This window comes from Brachypodium distachyon, chromosome 4 (genome assembly GCF_000005505.3).
Source record: "Brachypodium distachyon strain Bd21 chromosome 4, Brachypodium_distachyon_v3.0, whole genome shotgun sequence".
In the NCBI taxonomy this organism is placed as follows: domain Eukaryota; kingdom Viridiplantae; phylum Streptophyta; class Magnoliopsida; order Poales; family Poaceae; genus Brachypodium; species Brachypodium distachyon.
Window position 1 is genome coordinate 33,049,887 of NC_016134.3, and position 19,464 is coordinate 33,069,350.

Genomic DNA, 19,464 nt, shown 5'->3' on the forward strand with positions numbered 1-19,464 from the left:
AAGGGGAGAGGGCTAGAGCAACCTAAGGAGCCTACTCTCGAGTGCTTGGGTCGAGCCTAGTCTCGATTCGACCTCGGGGACACAACTTGGGAAGCCTAGTTTCGAGGTTCCGGGCCGTCGAGTACGACCCCGACTCGAAGTAGAGGGATCGGGTTAGAGTCTCGAGGGTATCCCAACCTCGCCACTTGGGAAGATAAGTTCGGCCCAAGTCCAAGGCGGCCCCTAGAGATCTCTCGCCATAGGTGATTTGGGAAGACGAGTTCGGACCAAACACTTGGCTAACGACTCCCCTCGAAGCCTCTCCTAACATAGGACTAAGTCGTACCCGCAGGATCGACCGAATCTATTAAAAAAATATCGACGTGTCAACTTGTCCAAAGTGTACGGCGACCTTCGCTATAAGGCCGGCGTACACCCCCTACATACTATTTTCACATTTGTGCCATCGACCATTGACACTCCGTATTCCTGTTGTTTTCTAGAACAACAACAGGTATAAAAACTAATTTTTCTATTCTGAAAAATGATGATTTAATATTTTTAATTGGCAAAATGTCTGTTTTCCCTTGTCTCGGGCCGGGTCCAGGTTTGGGGTTTTACTGAATTGGCCCGGGGTATGCCCAGGTCTAGTAGGACACATGTCATGGTGGCGCTGCCATGCTATATAGTAATAAATATTAAATAATAATCATATATAACTGAATCACCCCTCAGATACAGGAGAAAATAGCTTCAACCGACATATAAGAAAACTGCACTGAGCAGCAACTGCTGATTGCAGAAGATTGATACTAACTTCCCAATTGATCGAGTCTTACTCACAGGGTCACAACAAAATATGCAGGCCTAAAAGTTTCTGATTGTTCAAGATTTTCCCAACCCGCCAATAGGTCAAGCTTCATTGATACCACCTACAGGTCAAGCTTCATTGATACTACCTACCAAAATACAGATAATTTGGTGTCCCCTAAGCCAAGAATGAAAACGTAATTGTACTTTACACAATAATAAAGTTATCTAAAATGGTATAAGAACTGATTAAGGTACTATCTGATTCGCCTGCCGAAATAGGAATTTTGTGTAAATCCTATGAATCTAGGATACCTTCAGAATTAACTCTAGCATCTAAAGTTTATGGACAAATTAAATAATGAATCCAACTCCCGCAAATTTTTTAGCGAATCCAACAAAATATCGATGCTAAATTTGTAAGTCGAACCCTCTATGTCGCAAGAGTAAGAAATCTCAGCACCTATAGAAAGAACTGACGGACCGTACGCAGGTGAAATTTGTCGCCCAGGTAGTCAGCCCTCACACATTAGTAAAAGAGCCGTAATCCGATGCCCCAATCTCAATCTCATCTAAGAGTGGTTCCTTCGAAAATTTTCGGATCGAAAGGGGGGGAATCACAACATTGGTCCTACAGTCCTTAAGGCTTAAGGGAAAAAAAATACTCACTCCGTCCCATAAAGATTGGCACGGATTTGAACTAAATCTTTATGGGACGGAGGGAGTACGACATAATGGGGATCGCCAGTTCGCCACAGCGGAATCGGAATCAGAGGTCCCTATGAATCAATGGGTAGTAGGGCTTATGGGCCGATGGAGTTCCCATTCTCACCTGCTTGAGCGAGGACAGGAAGGTGATCTTGCCAGAAACAGTGGGCGGCGGTGCATCACCAGCGACAGACGCAGGCGCATGAGACCACGTCCTTGCAAGCCGGTCACCGCTCGCCAACGGACGCCTCCACGTACCCGCCGCACCAACTCCGAGAGGAGCTCCGGCAGAAGCCGTGGCCACCTCTCCCCTCTGCTCTTCCGCCTGCCTTCCCTCCGCTAAGGGAGTGGGGAGTCTTTTCTTTACCTTTTAAGATGAATGGGTGTGGAGTTCATGAATCGGGAATAGATCAATGCATTGTAGGTTCAATTAGTTCGGATTGATTCTTGTCGATTTGACTATCTCATTAAACTCAGTTAGACTATTTCAAACAAAACTCATTGAAACCTCATTGGAAATTCACAAATACCCATTGAAAATCTAAACGTGCAATTATAATCTCATTGAAATTTCACATATGCACCACTGAAAATCCAACCATGCAATTAAAATCTCATTGAAATTCCACAGATGCACCATTGAAAATCCAAAGGTGCAATTATTTCATTGACAATTCGTTCGAAATTTCGTTGGCATCAACTATTTCAATGGTATGACAATAAAAAATTCGTTAGCACCAATCATTGCAAAACCTAAGGGTGTAAATAGAAAAATGACTAGAGGGGTGAGTGTAGCGAGGGTGGATTCACACAAAACTTAAAGGGCTAAATTCAAAACTGTCAAATGGTCTACTTCTGTCCTTAGGATTCAGATTGGATGACCCAAATTGTTTCGGAGCATGGCACCGTGTGGGAGCACCTCATAGCTTGGTAGCACTATAAATCTTCTTGACAAATATTGTACGACATTGTTACCATGGTCAGTTCGCCACCGCTCCCGGCCGATCCTTCCGTCCACATCGCTAGTCCGGTTGTTAAGGCCCAGCCTCAAGACAGCTAAACAAAAATTTGCAATCAAACAAACTACAGATATGAGTGTCACACATGGTGTTTTCGGCCTGCTTTCTCCTAATAAAAGTGATAGTTTGAGATACCAATGAACTAAAAAGTCTCATACTAGTTAAAAAAAACATTGATTCATCTAGCGGACTCTTCACCTAGAGCTTCTTCTGTGTTCTAAAAAGAGGTAATAACACGGGCGATACATAAACTTGTACCGCGCGAGCAGTTTAGTACATAAACTTGAAAATTGGGGCCAGGTGGTCCATTAACTTGTATGCGGATTCATTTTTGGTCACAGCGAATGGGCAGTCTCCACGTGTCTCGCCACGTGGGATTGAGACAAATGGCAAGTTTAGAAAATAAATCCTATGTTATCGCGTATTTGCAAAAAAGCCCCCCGAATCAAATGTCCCTTTTTCCCCTTTCTCGACAGCAATCCCTAACCCGCCTCCCCGCATCCACCAGAGGGAAGGCCGACGGCGACGACGTTGTAGACGGCGAGGGCTGGCACGGGCGAAGGCGAGGGCGATTGCGACGGCTTGCGATGGAGGAGGCCGGGTCGACGAGTCAGGCATCTGACAGAGGCGGCGGCATCGTCGCTGTGACGACTGGGAAAAGGTGACCCCGAAAGTTTATTGGTCGACTTCTCCAGAATCTACAGTCCAGGTGAACCCCTCTGCAGTTCGTTGAGTCCAGGTGAACCCATCTTCAGTTCGTTCAGTCCAGATGAGACAACTCGCAGCAGAGAATCTGAAGCTAACAAAGGAAAACGAACAGCTTAAGGAGGTGATTTGCAGCCTGAAGAGAGAGAGGAAGATTGAGAAGAAGATCCATAGGGAAGAGATGAGAAGATATGAAAGAAATGTTGTAGTTTGTATGATTTTGGGTTGTGCTCTATGTTGCTTGATTTATCCTTTGTGTGCTATGTTGATTAGAGGGTTTGTTTGAATGAATGAAAAGAATGAATTTCAGCAGATTGTTGAATGTGTTTTTGAATGAATGAAAATAATGAATTCCAGCATATTGTTGAATCTGTTTTTGACTGAATGAAGATTGAATGATTTGAAGTGAATTTAAGCTGAAGGGTAAACAGCCAAAACACAGGAACAACACTTGAATAATTTGAATTGAATTTAAGCTTTAGACTAAACAGGCAAAACACAGGCACAACACAGACACACTGAATAATCCCAGGATAACAGTTACCATATATAATGTTGTACTAAGCTGACTCAAGTCACACCACAGCAAAAGGACTTAAACACCTAATATCCAGTGCATGAAACATGATTACATGGCAGTGCAATACACAAAAGGGCTTAAGACAGAGCATAAGGAACAAGAAGAACTAAACATCTTCACTAGGGGCATTATGTGTGTTCTGGAGCTCTTCTGCTGCCATCTCATTCAGGTCAGGCAAAGACTGATCAGCTTGTCCTTCATCACCAAACAACAAATAGGACAGAGATCCTGGACATGTCCTGTAAAGTGGGCATGCAGCTCTTCCTCTTCTAGTGTTTGGTTTAGCAACTCCACCTCTACCTCCTCTTGTACTGCTTCTGCTTCTTGTGGTAGTGCCTATAGCAGCCCCATTTTCAGTTACTGTTGAGACCCCAGCTTCAGTTGTAACCTGTCTTTTCTTACCTCTTCCTTGAGATGAACTAGCCTGTCTTTTCTTAACCCTTCCTTGAGATGAACTAGCTTCCTCAACAGATTGCTTTTCCTTGCCTTTTCCTTTTCCTCTACCTCTCCTAGTAGATCCTCCTCTCAAATCTCCTCTGGTCATTGCTGTTGTGACCCTTGCAGATGGCATTGCATCCCTTTGAGCTGCCAAAAAAGCACTCTCCTCTGGCAAAGGACCATGTGATTTGTTAAGTGTGACATGAGCTCTCTCCCGCACAGAAGAGACAGCAGATTAGCATGTAGAAACTACAAGTAATTGGTTCATGGTAGAGGAAATAATACAACCTCCTGGCCCATCTTGTACACCATCATGTCTGCCTGATGAGTTGGATCCATCCTTGGGTTTGTAGCTTGTGGCTTGATATTCTGCATATAGGAAGGCAATGTTCAAGTTTCTGTCATATGATGATCAAGAAATATGTTTGTGTTGACCAAACATGAAAATGGTGCATACCTGCAATATCTCTGGAATATCTATTTCTTGATCATCTTCTTGAAGACTTGGATCATTGGCTTGCTCCCTTTCATAATTGTGATGCCCTCTTTTATTGTGATCTGGTTTTCGATCCACATATAGAGCAGTGCATTGTGACTCCAGCCTTTGTCATATACTTGTATCCTTCATCTTTCTTCTCCTCTGGTGTTTTCTTCCTATTTTTCTTAGGCCTTCCCATGACTTTGATGTACAGTGGGGGATTGACAAAGACTCCCTGCACCTTCTCCCAATGTTCTCTTCCTCTAAGTGGAACCATGGTGAAGGCATAGACTTCCTTATATGTCTCTATGGTGTAGCAGCTATGCACTAGCTCTTCTGGATCCATTCTTTCAGATCTGCAGCATGCAATTGCATGGTAGCATGGAATCCCATCCAATTGCCATCTTCTGCAGTCACCTTCCAGGTAAGTCCACATTGTATTCTCTTCTCTGCTCCCTTGATGTAACATGGAATAAACCTCCACCAGCACACAACACAGTGCAATTAGCTGCAAAATCTTCTAGCTTGTTCATTTTCTTCCTAATCTTGGGGCAGATTCTACCAGTCCACTTCTCAGTCTCCTCCTGCTTACTCACAATCCTATGCAAAAGCTTGTAAAATATGGTCTCCAACATTGACAGTATTGACATTTCTCTTGCACAAAGGATATAACTGTCATAAAAGCTGATATGGAGATAAGCTGATATGAAGATAAGCATATATGCTGAAATGGAGTCATTGGGATAAATAGATGCACCTGTTGAAGACTTCTGAATGGTTACTGAGAAGCATATCACATTTTGGGAACTCACTGAAAAATGCTTTGATCCATGTATTGGGTTGGATCTCTTCAACCCATGCCCAAACTTCTTCACTGTCAGCTTTTGTTCTGTCCATATTTCTCTGCCATGCTGGTACATTTGTTGATCTGGCTATTGCCCAAAGATCATTTTTCAGTGTTTCTCCCTTGTGCTTCTTATGGAAATTTTGATACAAATGTCTGACACAATGTCTGTGTTCAGCATCTAGGAATATCTTTTCCATAGCATTGATGAGGCACTATCATAAGCACATCAAAAACAAGTCATAACCATGCAAGTCAAAAAAGACAAAACTAGTACAAGGTAAGAAATGGTACCTTCTGTCTATCACTCATGATGGTGTAGGGAGATGTGTTTGTAATGTCGAGATCATCTTTCAATGTTTGCAAAAACCATTCCCATGAGCTTGTGCACTCCATTTCAACTAACCCAAATGCTATTGGGTAGATGCAGTCATTGGCATCAATCCCTATAGCAGTGAGTAGTTGTCCTTTGTACTTTGTTTTGATGTGGCATCCATCTAAGCAAATCAAGGGCCTACACCCTTTTAGAAAGCCTCTCTTAAGGGCATCATATGACCAATACAGCGTTGACAAGTGGTCCTTTGGAGGTTCATCTTCCTTTTCTTTAGCTTGGACAGTTGACAGGAAATACTTAGAGTCAGGATTAGACCTCCTAAGTTCCTGGCCATAATCTCACAACAAACTGAACTGCAGTGTCGCATCACCATGAATCTGTTGCAAGGAAGCCTTCCTTGCCCTTCCTAGCTTCCACCTTTTAGGTGTCATGTTGAATTCTCTAGTCACCTTATTAGAGAAGGAAGTAAGATCCAATTTCTGGTTATCTCTGAATTCATTCATGAAATACTCTGTCAGAAATGGTGCTGTCAATGCCTTCAACTCCCAAGTTCTCTGACATGTGTGTTTTGGTTGATATGCCCTTACTGTGACACCTCCATTCCTGTTATATTTTGATTCTTTCAACATCCAAGTGCAACCAGGCTCACATACTGCATCTAGCCTCCCTGATTCACTCCTCACCTTCCTCACTTTAACCCTGCCTCTTATGTTGTGTGCTTTTAATGCTTTCCTCAGCTCCTTTACATCAGAATAAAGCAGACCAACTTTGAATTCTAGTTTGTCCATGTCCACCTGTGGATTGAAAGTACTGAACTTGTATTTCAGCTCTTCCTGTTGCTCTTTGGACAGGTCCTCATCTTCAAGTGCAGCATCATCCTCTTGGTCATTGATATCCATCTTCTCATTATTGTCATTGAGTTCCTTGTCCACATTTGCTTCAAACATGTCATCATCTCCATCTAGAGCATCCCAGTCACTGTCATTGAACTCTGAATCTGTGTCACTGTCATTGCACTCGGAATCTGTGTCATCATCTACATCAACCACAACTCTGGGTGATTTGGTTGGCATTGACTCCTCAGTATAAAATGATGGCAAACTGCTATGACAGCTTCCAGCTTCATCAGACACTTGAGCATTCACAGCATTAGGAATTTTCCTTGGACTGATCACAGGTGGCAGCACTGGCCCTGAAACTAGGACATCTGATTTGCAGTGCTTTAAGAAGTTGTAATGATCAATCATGAGGTGAATCATCTTATGGTCCTTAACAGCTGCAGTCATTGCCAATACATCTGCATCCTTCTCTATGCACACTAAGCCATCAGAAAGAGTTTTGCCAGGAAGCAACCAATAAACTTTCATCCTGTCATCATCCTCATAACCAAGCTGCTTCAGCAAGTCTTTGATCCAAAGAAGTGACCATGTGTCAACATCACAGTAGTCAAAAATATCCCAACTAGAGCTAATATATTGCAACTCAGTTCTAATACCACAGAAAAACCCATTGTGTTCAATATTGACTGAAAACAATTTAGAATCAGGTCCTACAAGATTGAAACAGAAGTTCATATAAGCACATTGTACCAGATGATGTCTACGATGTCAATTCTTGCAATGTCAACTATAATGCGCAAGTACTCAACCGAAATTGCACTAATTTTACCCTCTGTCAATCTCAAGTAAACGGTTCAAAATCGTAAACCCTAACCAAATTACGGCCAAACATCACTGCAATTTCAACCGTAACGATCAACCCATCTCGATCGAGATTGCCAACCTAATTACTTCCACCCTACCGATCAACCACACGAAACCCTACCAAAAAAGACTCCTCGACAACGACACGAACGAACGCGGGAACAGATTAGGGCGCGGACATACCGTATTCCGGTGAACCATGATCGCCGCCGATGAGCCGGTGTTGCGGCTCGGCCGCCATCGTCGCCGGCGCGCCGCCGCCGCCGCCTGTCGCCTGATCGCCTGGAGACGCCCCCGAGGTGGAGAGGCGCAGACGAATCGTTCGCGGGGAGACAAACGAAGCGACAATGAGAAATAAGAGATGAGAAGAAATGAGGGTGTTTTTTTTAAATATAACCTTTCTCCGGACGGCCAGGGACCTCAAAATCAAAGCAAAGGGCTTATTTGCAAAAATGCAAACATGTCTGAACGACAAAGTGGCGCTTACGTGGCTAATTTCGGACTAATTTGTCCAATTAGCACCCGAAATACAAGTTAATGGACTTTCAAGTTTATGTACTAAACTGCTCGCGTGGTACAAGTTTATGTAGTGTCCGTGCTATTCCCTCTTCTAAAAACACCAGGCCAAAAGCTATAAGCTAGACTAGAACAATGAGTGAAAGGCTCCGATCAGTGAAAGTTACTGCTTTTGCACACCTTCTCTTTATCGTCGATGTTACCAGAAAGAATGTCCATAACGTCCTTTTTTCCCTTCAAAAATTAAAAATTAAAAAAATCTAAATTAATCAAGTAGTCTAAAGTATATATATCAGTACATTTTTGCCTACTACAACAAACTATAAATCAAGCACCTGCAGACTATCAACATAGGAGGTTATATAAGATCATGCTGCAGCTTGATTATCTTGGAGTTCCTGGATCAATCAGCGGCACTCTTTATCGTCCACAATGATATGAACCTTGATTGCTATCCTCTCCCTGTTCTGATTGCAGGAAGATGAACAGGTCCTGCAGCAGCTGACGGAGGCATAAGGCCGGCCGGACGGTCATTAGAAATGGGCTTGGATGGGCTAGGTTGGGAGCTCGTGTTGAGGAGGAACGGCCGCGGGAGGAAATAAATGGAGTGAAAAAAAGAGCGTCATATATAATTCTGTCGTACGAAATCGATCGTACGCACAGTGTTTCCACTTTCCATAATATACCTATCCAGACACATGATGTCAATATGAACTACTCCACTTGAATTCATGGCAGTCAAATTAAACAACTCAACCAAATTAAGCACCTCCATTCATGTGCTGGACTTCTAAGATTATATGGACCGAGTTAAACCAGTACTTGTTAGTCGCCTCGTTAAACTCATTTTTGTTAACGAGTTCACATTCAAATTTGAAGTGTCAGTCGAGCAACAAACTACTCGTTTAATTTGGAAGGTTTGAGCTAAATGTTCAGCCATAGCTGATAAACGGTCAGTCAGAGAACCTATTGGTGTGGCATGGGCTGGCTGTGTGACGTATGAAAAGTGGTCGGGCTAAATGGGCTAGGATAGGAATTAGCTGGTTGCGTCCATGGGTTTGTGTAATAACTCTCCTTAATTGCCCTGATGTGCAGGGAAACCAAAGGTCCACATGTCATGCATATTAATTTGGTGATCCATGGATAATTATATATCTTTTACTCATGGCTAATGGGGTCACCCATGGATAAAAGGAATGGGTGAAAACGGCGACCCTGTAACTTACTCGTTAAATCTCAAAAAATCATTGCAACTTTTCCTTTACACGTAAAAACAGGTAACAAAACTCAGAATACAGAAACAAAAGTTTCCTGATTAAACCTGAGGTCATGAGCTTGCATATATATTATCAGAAGACCATGGTTTGCCATCTAATACTAGAAATCTCAGAGGTAATTAAGGGGCTTCCATTAGGTGAAACCCACCTGGACCTGTCCTAACCAAAAATATGTGAGGCTGTAAATCAAATTGTTTTCCTGCATCGAAATGTACATCTGCAATGGCCAAATCATGAGAGAAGTATTCTTTGCCATCTTATTAATCTTCGCGGGAATTACTATAAGAGAGTACTAGCAGTTATAAGTATCTTTGTAGTATATATACTCCTTCTGATCCTAAATTCTTGACTCAAATTTTCCCAAATATGGATGTATCTATTCTTAAAAAACGTCTAGATACATGTAATATTTCGACAACAATTTAGGATCGGAGGGAATACCAATTATTGTTATTGTAGACATGAGTATATTTTTATATAAAATTAGCCAAATTCTAGTTTTGTTTTAATCAAGACAACCTTAATTAGAATATTTATTTGAATTGTTGAGTCATCGACTTGAAATTCGCAAAAAAAAGAGTCATGGACTTGAAGATATAGTGAAAGAGCACAATTTATTTATTTGTATTTTGTATAAGAAGGCGGTATATATTCGCTCAACATAGCGCATGAATGAAATTTAAATAAAATCAACACTCCGATCTGATTAAAAAAAATACGAGAAGTGCCTCCGAAGGGGCATGCATGCATATTCTGATCTGAGTTATGCAGATTGGGCAATATATTGGTGGAGCGCCGGCATAGATAGATAGATGTCTCCCACTAGCTAGTACTGCTGCAGCGGCCTTCCACTTTTGTTGTCGACGAAGCTCCTCACCATGTCCTCCACGGGCTCCCACACCGTCTTCCTCCACAGCTCTTCATCCCCACCCTCGCCGGCCGCCACGCGCGCAAGCAGGTCCGTGCAGTCCACCCGGCGGACGTCCCACCCTTCCAGCGTGCTCATCCGCCGGATCTTGTCCACCTGCTCCAGCACCAGCCCGAACGTGTTGGCCTTGATCTCTTCCACGGCGGCCGCCAGCAGCTCTTCCTCATTGCCCTCCTCCTCCTGCTGTTGCACTACTACCCGGCGCAGGTAGGCGTCCATCTCCGGGAGCCCGATGGCCCGGCGCGCGCCACGGGTGTAGTCATCGGCGCGCAGCCCGGGGTCGAACGCGGCCCGGGCCTCGTCCACGAGCCCGCGCCGCACCATGCCGTCCACGCGCACGGCCGTGCACCGGCGCAGCGTCTCCAGCGCCGCGTCGAGCCACACGAAGAGGCAGTCGTGCTCCTTCCGGAACGCGCCGTCTACCCCTTCGACGAGCGCCTCCACGTAGCGGTTGGACCCGCCGGCCACGACGGGGAGCGCGCCGCGGGAGAGCACGCGCGCGACGGCCGCCGAGGCTTCCCTGTAGAAGTCCTCGGCGGTGAAGTCGGCGTCGGGGCAGCGCACGCAGCCCAGGAGGTGGTGCGGCACCCCGGCGCGCTCCTCGTCCGTCACCTTGTTGGTGATCACGGGAAGGCCGGCGTACACCTGGATCTTGTCCGAGTTGATCACCTCGCCCCCGAAGCGCGCCGCCAGCGCGATGGCCAGCTTCGACTTGCCGGTCGCCGTCGCGCCCAGGACGAACACCACCTTGGGCTTGCCGCGTTGTTGCTCTTGCTCCATCGCGGTCATGGTGGCAGCCCTCGACTTTCCTTGTCGAGGGCTTGAGTACGTAAGTTTGCTGGTGGGCTGCCCCCGCTCGATAGAGTGTTTGAATTTGAAGGCGACGACGCTCTGGTGCGCGGCCTTTTATAGGGCCCCGGCATGCAGCCCTGGATGGAAAGAAATGAAAGCGCGCGATCGTCCCTTATCTGTGGAATGATTCTTATGGTTAGAATTCAGGGATAAGATTGGTACAGGGAGAGCAATTAATCAAATCCACACTACCCGTTTAGGAAACGCATGAATTCCAGACAGAAATAACAGTGCCTGGTTTCTACATGGATCTAGAAGCACCTGGCTTCCGCATTGCAAACACGAGGATATATATATCGCGCGCGCGTCTACGTTACGCCGCGCGTACGTTCATCAAAGGAAAGCATATCATATATAGTCGTATATTAATTACGTTCCACATATGCTGATATGCTACTATACTATATATCGTGGATTGAACTGAATGGGAAATACATAATCTCCACCGTATCTCCACGTGCAGACATGCATGCTCATGCGTTCCTATCCACATACAACTATATCCATTGCATTTACGGGGAAGAGATTAATGTCCGTATCGTAGGAGTAAGTAATTTTTGGTAGCGCACTCTACATCACGGGTCAGACGCAGTAGACTCCTCTAGTTCTGCTATGCACCTGGGTTTCCCCAAACTGCGAGCATCAGCAGCTCTTAGCAGCACAGGAGCAGCAGCATTTTGCAGAGCGCTCAGCAGACACCAGACAACAGCATTCAGTTTCAGCGGCAGCAAACAACAATATTTAGCACCGGCATTCAGCACAAAAATAGCAACAACATTCAAAATTTTAGCAAGCACTCAGCACTGAGCACATACCAGCAGCAACAATCAAGAGCAATGTGAAAAACGTCTGATCTAATCCTTATCAGAAACTTCAGCAACAAATGACCCAACCTAAAAAGGTTAACCAAAAATGACAACATATATATGATTTTCCTAGCTCTGGTTGGCCTAAAAGGAGGAAAAAAATTGTTGCTGAAATGGGTGGCATTTCATCGATTAATTAACAACAAGTTTAGGGCCCCTTTGATTCAAAGGATTTTCATAAGAATTTTAGAGGTTTTGAATCCTTAGGATTTTTTCCTATATGAGCTGTTTGATTTGTAGGATTGAAACCCATGGGAAATTTTCCTAAGGATTCTATTGCACTAAATTTCATAGGAATTTTTCCATCCATTCCAACCTCTTTTTCAAATTCCTTTGTTTTTCCTGTGTTCAATCAAACAAACATTGGTCTAACACAAACCCTATAAGATACTAATGGGCATGACATTGCAATTCTGTGATTTTCTTATTCCTGTGTTTTTCCTATCCTAAATATCCAAGAGGCCCTTATTATGTACTACCAGCCTATGAAATGATCCTCATGACCATCAACAAGAGAGCAGGATTGCACCGGAACTCATCCAAGCAACTTGTACGGAACTGTTTGCGACGGCTGTGGAAAGTCACAGTTGAAGTTTTCAATCGCGCACGAGGACAGGCACCAGTGACATTTCATATTACAGCTTGAGGTGTTTCTCTTTCAGCATCTGAGATCTGGAAGGTGGCTTTGTTGTTTGCCTTAGGTTTTGGGATAGATCTCTGCTATTTAGGTGCTGTAGGTCTCTGTCACTAAGCACGAGCTGGAGCGCCGAGGATGTACACACCCCATGATTTACACCCCCCGTCCTAGCCACATGATTCCACGTGCCCCATGCTACTCGGGTCAGAGCTAAGCTAGCGATGCTTTCGGCTACTGGACTTTAGCCATCTAGGGTGCAGCACTCAACCGCTTCGCCTAGCAGCACAATGCTTGTATTGCTCTCCCACAACCCCGTTTCCACGGTTTAGGCTGCTCCCATTTCGCTCGCCCCTACTATGGGAATCGTTTTTGCTTTCTTTTCCTCTGGCTTCTAACATGCTCCAGTTCGCCAGGTTGTCTGTTGCCTGCTGCTCCTCTCTCTCTCTCTCTCTTAATCCATGGGCTAATTAAATTAGAGGTGTGGATTAACACTATGACTACCTGACAACTTTTGCTCTTCTTTCTCTAGCTTTTAAGTGCATATTTAGTACATTATGGTATATGATTTGTACCTTATCACATTTGAAGTACATTATGGTACATGACATGTATCTTATCAAATTTGAAGTACCTCGTGTACATGAGTTTATGAGACGAGTACATCGTATGGTACATCACATGTATCGTAGCAATTTTTAAGTACCTCGTGAGATCAAGATTATGTACATCATGTACAAAAATCAAATCACATCACAAACATTCATAAGAACCTAGACGGCGGCATCAGCATGTTGGCATAGCTCTGCTTCTTCCCTGCCGGGGCTCGTCGGCGCCGTGGCCGCCGCGCGACCGGGGAGCGCAGTCAGGGGAGCAGTTCGGCCGTCGGGTAGGCAGGCGGACATGCGAGCACTGCACGGCCGCGTCAAGCTGCCATGCGGTGGCGGGCATGATTGAGATGATACCGTGAGAGTAGGCGACGGGTGTGTGGACTCGCACGAAAAAAAGCAGAGGAGAGAGGGACGACTAGGACCAACCACTCCCCTGAACCTGAATGTGAGAGTTGACAGAGGGTTTAGACAGAAAATTTAATAATGAAAAGGGGCCAGGTGTTGTAGTTGCCAAACTCTCGAACTCTCGCACGAACTGGCTCTCAACTCTCAAAGCTATCAACTGCAGAACTCACACTCGCACGAAGTGGACACAGGGGAATTTTGCGCCGCGTCCACATCCGGGCCAAGGCATTGGTGGCCTGGCCAAAGCCCAACATCCGGGCCAAGGCATCAGTTTCCCGTCTGAATCCTGGCCCGACAGCCGAAAAAACCTGAAATGGGTTAAAAACAATATTTTCTGAAATTAGGTATAAAAGTCATTTCCCCCCAAAATGATTATTTCAATACTAAGAAAGTCATTTTCGGGCTTCAGGGCCTGGGCTTCGGGTTTTCTCGTCAAGTTTTACGAAGCCCGTCACGAAACTCGGTCTGGACGCGGGTATGCCTGGCTCTAATCATAGGCCACAACACCTGCTACCCTACATTCGGACTATGAGAATACAACATCAAAATTGACCACAACTTTGCCCTCAGAGAGTGGACTCCATTTTAATACGTCAAACTAAAAATATTTGATTGAGGTGAGATTTGACAGGGGCCAAGGTCACGAGAAAGTGACACAAAGGAGACACAAGGGACTAAGATTCATTTGGCATTGCGGTGAATTATCATAATTCTATTTTTTTTCACCCGCTTTTCACTATTTTCATGTTTGGCTAACCAACTTTTCCCTACTTTCATGTTTATTTTTCACAACAGATTATAAATTAAGTTCAACGCAGCACACTTCAGCAATGCTAAACTGAGCCTAAAAACATGAACAATGTTGGTAAAAGCCAAAACCCAAAACTAAGAAGGTGATAAGAATACTTGGGGCCCATGCAAGCCGTTGGAGCACCCGGCACTAAAAAATATTTAAGACCCGACTCAACTACATGAGTTGACTCCAGCCAAATAAAACACAGTTCTGCACTACTACATAATGACCCTTTCCCGTCCTCCCTTTAGTGGTGGTTCAAATGAAACGCCACTGGAGAACCCTCTCTAGTGGCGGTTGGCCCTAGCCAAAGGGTAATCCTCCAATGAAGGGTGACTCCGTGCTAGCCTTTAGTGGCGTCTACGGGCAACCGCCGTTGAAGGGCACCCCTCGTAGGGCGGTTTCTAGGTTTTCAAAATAAGGACCGCCATTGGCACCTACAAGCTGCGATTCGCCTCCACGGTGCCCTTGGTGGTGGTTGACCGCCCAGCAAAGACCAAGTGATGGTTCTCCTAAACGAACATCCACTGGTTCATCGACCCTATAAAACAGATAGCAGAGGCCACATCGTAGGTCGTGTTGTTTGTCTCCACGACGGGTTGCGGCAACCCTCTTGTCGTCAGCGACGAAGACCTACCAAAAATGGCACCAGCCAGCCAGGTCCTCCTCTCCTTTCCCTCCTTCTCTTCCTCCCCATCTTCTCCCTCTAGATCTCCTTACTTCCTCACCCCTCCTCCTCCCTTCTTCCTCCCAAGCTAGATCTAGATCCCTAGCTTATTCTTCCTCCTGTTTTCTCCTTTCCCTAGCCCCTAGATCCAGATCCCTTCTTCCTTTCTCCCTCTCTTTTTTCTCTTCTAGCTTCCTCTCCTTCTCCATTTTCTTCTTTGTTTTTTACTTTTTTTGTAATTACTGTTATGTGCGATTAATTGATGTATTAATTGTATTGACCGTACATCGTGCCGGTGGATGACTATGGACCCGGCCATCATGTCAGGTCAGTCAATATGGGGCCAAATATATCGTGCCGAAGGGGGATACATGCAAGTAGGGTGTTTTCCATGCATGTTTCAGTTTCCATCGGACAAGTTTGCTAGTTTTTTTCTTGCAGCAAGATCATACCAAATCATGGATAGCGCCTGCATTTCCAAAGCAACCCCCACCGAAGTAGCTCTGGAAATTCCACAGGAGTTCCCCAGAGCCACTCCTTGCTACATACAGACCAAAAATACAAGAAACAAAGTTGCCCTGTGCGAAATTCTAGTAGAACGTCAAACCCAATTTTCTGGCCAGAATGGAAACGGGCATCAAAGACATAGCAAATCAAATCCAGCTGACTTGACACTCTTGCTAGTTACTACAGCATGCTTCTACAACATCATTGCATACACCCACAAATTCTCATCTAATTTAGTTTGCTGGAAGGTCAGTTTTCTGCCGTCGAACACTTTTTGGTAGATTGATGAAAGTGACACTTTGATGCCCTAGATGTCAATGCTCGCAAAACTCACCCAGGACCTGCTGGCACTCAAGGATCTCCAAGTTCATGATAGTTCCATGGTAGAGAGAATTTGAAAATCATGAACTGCCCTCATCTGAAATGATGGTCCAGGTGGAGTCTTCTTATTCTTTTATTCAGATGGTTTTCTGCTGTATGCTTCAAGTCAGAATTTTCCTAGTCTAACTTGAACCTTCAGTTTTTTATCTTCTTCCTCAAGATTTTCACTTTTATCTTTCAGTTTGGGCGAAATGTTACACAGTTAAATCTATGTCTCAGCTCATTAGTGGGTTAATTTGTTCTTACAGATATATCAGAACGCCGAGATACATTGCTCGGCAAAGATTCAAACTTGACTCACCCACTATTGCAAATCATATTTTCTTGTTTTAACCAGAGCATTAATTATACTTATAATAGCCTCAAATTTAGCATTTAGTATCACCAGAGGGCAGAGGTCCAGAGCACTGTATCTAATAGTGCCATATTTGCCAGTTAAAATTCAATAGTGACTATTCCCCCTAAGAGATACAATATTGACATACCATGCCCAAGAATGTCCATACAAACAGTGCATTACAAGTTCATGGCAGTTTTCTTCCTTTAGAATTTGAGCAACACACGTAAAGGGAAATGACCCTTTATTTGTACGAAAATACTAGTACCATTAGCGTTGCACAGGCACCTATTCATGATTAAGGAGCAAACCTGTAGAACGTGTGGATCAAAAGCTAGCATAGCATTCATGCACTGGGCTCCTCAGGAGATGGAACCAGGCTCAGCTTCTCCTCATCAAACTCAGCTGTCTGACTACCATCCTTAGGTTGGTCTGATGCCGGTTTATGCTGCGCTGCTGCAATATTTCCTTTTGCTGTAACTGATTGCTGATAGAGCACTCCACCAACAAGAGTGAAAAACAGGCTAACCAAACCGAACGTGCTTGCGTGCTTCTCCCAAATCGTCACATTGATTGCCACCGTGAGGAACTTATTGACAACACCGGTCACTGTGAATGCTGTTGCCGAGATTGCTTTCCTTGCCGCAAAGCCAAAGAAGCTGATGAGCAACCCAAATATGCATGACAATGCCACTGCGACAAAGGCGTCAAGCTGGAACCAACTCTCACCCCGTGATTCAACTACTGAGAAGACCGACTAGTGCTCCCCTGTCAAAAACCAAAAGATGGGGGACATCATCAGTGAAAGAAGGTTGTTGTATAGCACAAAACCCCATGTGTTTAGACCCAGATTCGTCACGATGTGCTTGATGTACACCATCTCCGCTGTTATTGTCACCAGATAGGCAAACGCCCAAGAGTATGCTGTGAGGCTGAATGCTGAATCTGTTATCACATAGCCAACTGCTCCTCCCAATATAATTACAAGGGATAAGAATGTGAGCTTGGAAGGGCACGGTTGCTTCCGAAAGGTTGTGTCAGCTATAGCAACCAAAAGTGGAGTCAAGGATCTGAAAACTATGAACGTGTCGACATTGGCATGAACAAGGAGGTTTGTGTTGGTGAATATGGCAAGGTAGAAGACAACAGCAGCGGGTGCAAATTTCTTTGCAGTCTCCAGGTTGAAGGGATCATGGCAAAGAAAACCAAACTTTCCGAGGACCCAAACACCAGCAGCAGATGTCAAGTACTGTAGTGTAGTCAGGAGACCGGGATAATTGAACTTTGTGACAGCATACTTGTTAATGATTGCCAGCAAGCTCGAGCACAAAGCATATCCTATCACAAGGCTGCTGGTTGCATAGTGTTGCTTCGCCATGAGACCAGATTATTCACCTGAAACAGGTTCAGTATTAAACCCATGAGAAAAAATATCCCGATTATTGTGCAATTTATTTTGCTCCTAAAAGAACTAGCTACAGAACAACAAAATATCTATATTTTGACTATATTTATTTATTAAATGCACAGAAGCATGCAACAAGATGTCCACATAAACATGAAGTATTAAAATAATCAACAGCCAATGAAAGTTCAAGGCACTTATCCATGATTTTCGACAATTTATCGACAATTTCTGCAATTATATTCTACTTCTGTAGTAAGATTGCCACTGACACCAGAGTAGACGACTGCAGGGCATTTCACCTGTTCATGAATCTCGAGTCATGACAGTACAACTACTAAATCTAAGGGCACCAAAGCAGAAGTGCTACTCTCCAAAGTCCAATCAAAATATTTTACTCCAGTTGATAACTTCTCTGGCTGGCTCCATAGCTTCTGAACCCACCAACCACACAATTAACAAGAGGGGAAAAACAAGAAACCATCAGCGACCGACCTCCGCATCGCAACCCGACCAAAATTTGGGGCAGTCAGCAGGAGCGGAGCCAGATGGTGTGCCGGGTGCGGACCGGCACGCCCAGAATTGTTAGGTCAGCGGGATTTAACTAACAACCTCGTACCTCAAGCCCCAATGGCCAAACACGGATGGACACAGCAGGAACGCGATGTCCCGACGAGAAAGAACGGGATCCGCGATGGCGGGGACGCGCGTGAGAGGCAGGAGGCCGGCGTGATTTGGTGGTCGGTGGGTGCTTTCTCAGCTAGTGTTGCCCGGCTGATTCAGGAAGAAGGATTCAGGAGAGGAAAGAAAGGTACGGGAAAAGGGATTAAAGAGATTTTTCCAGTCCTGCGTGTTGTATGCAGCTGAGGAGACAAAGGAGTGGAAGTGGAACTGTGGGAGTATAAGAGCCACTCATCTTTTTCAAAGAAATAGCTTAACTTTTTGTTTCATGGATTACTCCCTTCGGTGTCGTGTTAACTGTCAAAATATTACATATCTAGATTTATTTTAATATATAGATACGTTTATATTTAGACAAATTTGAGTCACTTAATATGAGACTTATTATTCTTTTGAGACATGGATCTCTAACTTCGGATAGTTGTTGTTATTCTTTTGACCACCCTTGTACATATTTTCATTTTATTTAATACAGAGCACATGGCAGTAGTTTTTTATTTAATATATGGCAGTTGGTCTTTTCCCCTAAAAAAAAGGAGTCACTTGTAGGAGAGATTACACATGAAAAAATGATTTTAAGTATGATATCCGGTATGTCATAGAAAATACAAAAGCAAGTCTCTAATCTCGTATTAGTGATACAAATTAGTTAAAAAATGTCTAGGAATGAAAAAGATGGACAAATGTCCACCACGTCGAACAAAGGATGGACCGCAACTTCAACATAGATTATCGAGGTATTTTTTTCTTGCAAAATCATGACGTATATGTAGCATTTTTTTTTTAAAAAACAATAGGCCATAGAAGCCATGTGCAGTGTGATTTATGGTTGGATAGATTACGTATTGATTCTTGGATAATTTTTGTCAATTCTCCTACACTTGATGAGGCAAAGTACAAAGCCTTCCGAGAACAAAAAAAATCCTTGTTTAAATCATAATGTAGATAAAGTTGATGGCTAATTTGGTGTTGAGAATTTGAGAGCCATCATGGTTGCTTTTTCTAT

General features: G+C 44.2%; 1 protein-coding gene and 1 pseudogene across 1 annotated transcript; both read right to left on the bottom strand.

Annotated features, from left to right (window-relative positions):
* Nucleotides 1-10,217: 10,217 nt before the first annotated feature.
* On the bottom strand, nucleotides 10,218-11,099 carry LOC100831164 (adenylate isopentenyltransferase 5, chloroplastic). Its single transcript, XM_014902383.1, has one exon. The coding sequence runs from the start codon at nucleotides 11,097-11,099 to the stop codon at nucleotides 10,218-10,220; it is 882 nt and encodes a 293-aa protein (XP_014757869.1).
* A 5,344-nt stretch (nucleotides 11,100-16,443) lies between these two features.
* LOC100844717 lies at nucleotides 16,444-18,665 on the bottom strand (annotated as a pseudogene).
* Nucleotides 18,666-19,464: the final 799 nt, after the last annotated feature.

Excerpts from the sequence above, each read along its gene's own strand:
- LOC100831164 (XM_014902383.1), bottom strand. The coding sequence starts at position 11,099 with ATGGAGCAAGAGCAACAACGCGGCAAGCCCAAGGTGGTGTTCGTCCTG.